At 45.1% G+C, this 2,182-nt stretch overlaps 1 protein-coding gene across 1 annotated transcript in view; it reads right to left on the bottom strand.

Moving 5' to 3' along the window:
- The window catches only part of OTUD5 (OTU deubiquitinase 5), a gene marked incomplete at its 5' end in the record, with an annotated part of 39,079 nt that overhangs the window by 25,669 nt on the left and 11,228 nt on the right, over positions 1-2,182 (bottom strand). Inside the window, 1 exon segment of the mRNA XM_006163515.3 lies at positions 2,094-2,182. Within this exon segment, the coding sequence (XP_006163577.3) occupies positions 2,094-2,182 (89 nt within the window).

Below are 2,182 nucleotides of genomic sequence, written 5' to 3'. Positions count from 1 at the left end.
TTGAAACTCACGCCGGGCACGTGTGTATGCATGCCCAAAATCCCTAGAGGAGACTAGATAAGGGATTGTGGCATGGCCCTCCCCCCATGAGGTGATTTTTTGCTTTCTGTCTCTCTGGTGAAAGCATGTGTCCTATAGCAAAAATCTCTCAACAACAACAAAAAAATTATTTGGGGCCAGCCCTGTAGCCTTGTAGTTAAAGGAGCCAGATGCCACATGGCTGACTGCAGTTCAAATCCCAGTCCCAGCAGCTTGAAAAACATGTTAGGCACATGTGAGTGCCCCAAATTTTTTTCTTAAGGTTTTTGCTATAGTGCACATTTGTTCACTGAAGAGAGACAGGGAAAAAGTGAGAAATCATCCCCCCCCCAGGGGTGGATGGCCATACCACAATCCTTTCTCCACCATTCTTTCAGGATTCTGGGCATGCATACACACACACCCAGTTTGATTTTCAAACTGCCAGGTCCAGGAACTGAACCACAGTTGGCCATGAAGAAATACAGCACCTTAACCACCATACTGCCTGCTGGTCCTGAGTGCCCCAAACCTGGACAGAGAAGGAACTATGGTATGACCATGCCCCATTAACGGGGTGTTTTCTTTCTCTCTCTCACTCTGGGGCAAGCACATATGCCCTTTGGCAATTAAAAAAATTATTTGATTGGGAACCAGCAGTTAGCGTAATGGCTATGTCGCTGGATTCCCACGTAGTCGACCGCAGTTCGTGTCCTGGACCCAGTGGCTTAAAACTCACGCCGGGCGCGTGTGCGTGCGTGCCCAAGATCCCGAGAGGAGAATGGAGGAGAAGGGATTGCGGCGTGACCATCCCCCCTGGGGGGTGATTTCTCACTTTCTGTCTCTACGTCTCTCTCTGTCTGGCGAGCGCACGCGCCCTATAGCAAAAAACCTCTCCAAAAAAAAAAAAAAGAACCAGTCTGAGTGTGCTCTGTCTCTCTCTCCCTCTCTCAGAAGACACAAATAAACTTGATTTAAAAAAAATTATTTGATAGAAGAAATTTGTAAAGATCTAGTTTGACACCCCCCCACTCAGATAGAGGAACAAAGACCCAAAACATAAAAGATAGGGTCTGTGTGCGAACCCAGGTGTCCAGTGTGCTACAGTTAAGAGTTAAAAGCAGCGGGTCTTAGGGGCCGGCAGGTGGCATGGTGGTTAAGAGTGCTAGACTCCCACATGGCTGACTGCAGTTTGAGTCCCACACCTGGCAGCTTGCTTACTCTCTCTCTCTCTCACTCACTCACTCCCTCTCTGGTCAAATGGAAATGAATGAATGAATAAAGTTAAATTTTAAAAAATTATCTAAAAAGCAGGGGTCTCAAACCAATCTAACTCAGACTCTGAATCCCATCTCTACCACATGCAGGTTGAACATTCCTAATCCAAAAATCTGAAATGCTCCAAAATCTAAAACTTTTTGAGTGTGAACATGATGCCACAAGTGGAAAATTCCACATCTGACTTCTTGACACGTTATAGTTAAAATACTGCAGTACAGAAATACTGTATAAAATTACCTGCATACTATGTATATAAAGTAAATATAAAACATAATTGAGTTTTCTATTATGAACTGGGTCCCACTCCCAATATGCAAATATTCCAAATTTGAAAAATTTGAAAAAAACCCTGAAATATGGAACACTTCTTGTCCGAAGCATTTTGGATAAGGGATATTCAACCTTTTCCAACAATCTGACCCTGGGAAAGTCACTCCCCATCTCTAAGCCAATTTTGCCATCTGAAAAATGGAAACAAGTGTACTAGAGGGAGAATTAAAAGGGTTTCCCATAGTGCCCAGCAGAGCAATTGTGTAACTAATTCTTTATCCTATTACTGTGGTTATCAGGATGCTCACACCAACACACTCTCATGATCTAAGGCTACAGGATGCTCACACCAACACACTCTCATGATCTAAGGCTAGAGGCCAGATATTAACTTGAGCCTGTGGCCTGGAGTCCCTAAAAGATTAACTAACTCTGTCTCAACCCTGCCTCAGGGGCTCTTCCTGATGACTGGGACCCAGCTCAGGAGCAGCCCTAGGCCCTTGTGGGCTGAGGCAGAGACTCACCTACAGCCCGGAAAAGACAGGCACCGTCCTCCTTCATCTGCTTGATGATGAAGCCCTTCTTGTCTCGTAGAGCCTTTTCAAACCAGTGC

Source organism: Tupaia chinensis, unplaced genomic scaffold (assembly GCF_000334495.1).
Source record: "Tupaia chinensis unplaced genomic scaffold, TupChi_1.0 Scaffold142384_1, whole genome shotgun sequence".
Classification (NCBI taxonomy): domain Eukaryota; kingdom Metazoa; phylum Chordata; class Mammalia; order Scandentia; family Tupaiidae; genus Tupaia; species Tupaia belangeri.
Note: the sequence above shows the minus strand (reverse complement) of the source record. Positions and strands in the feature narration are given on the sequence as shown.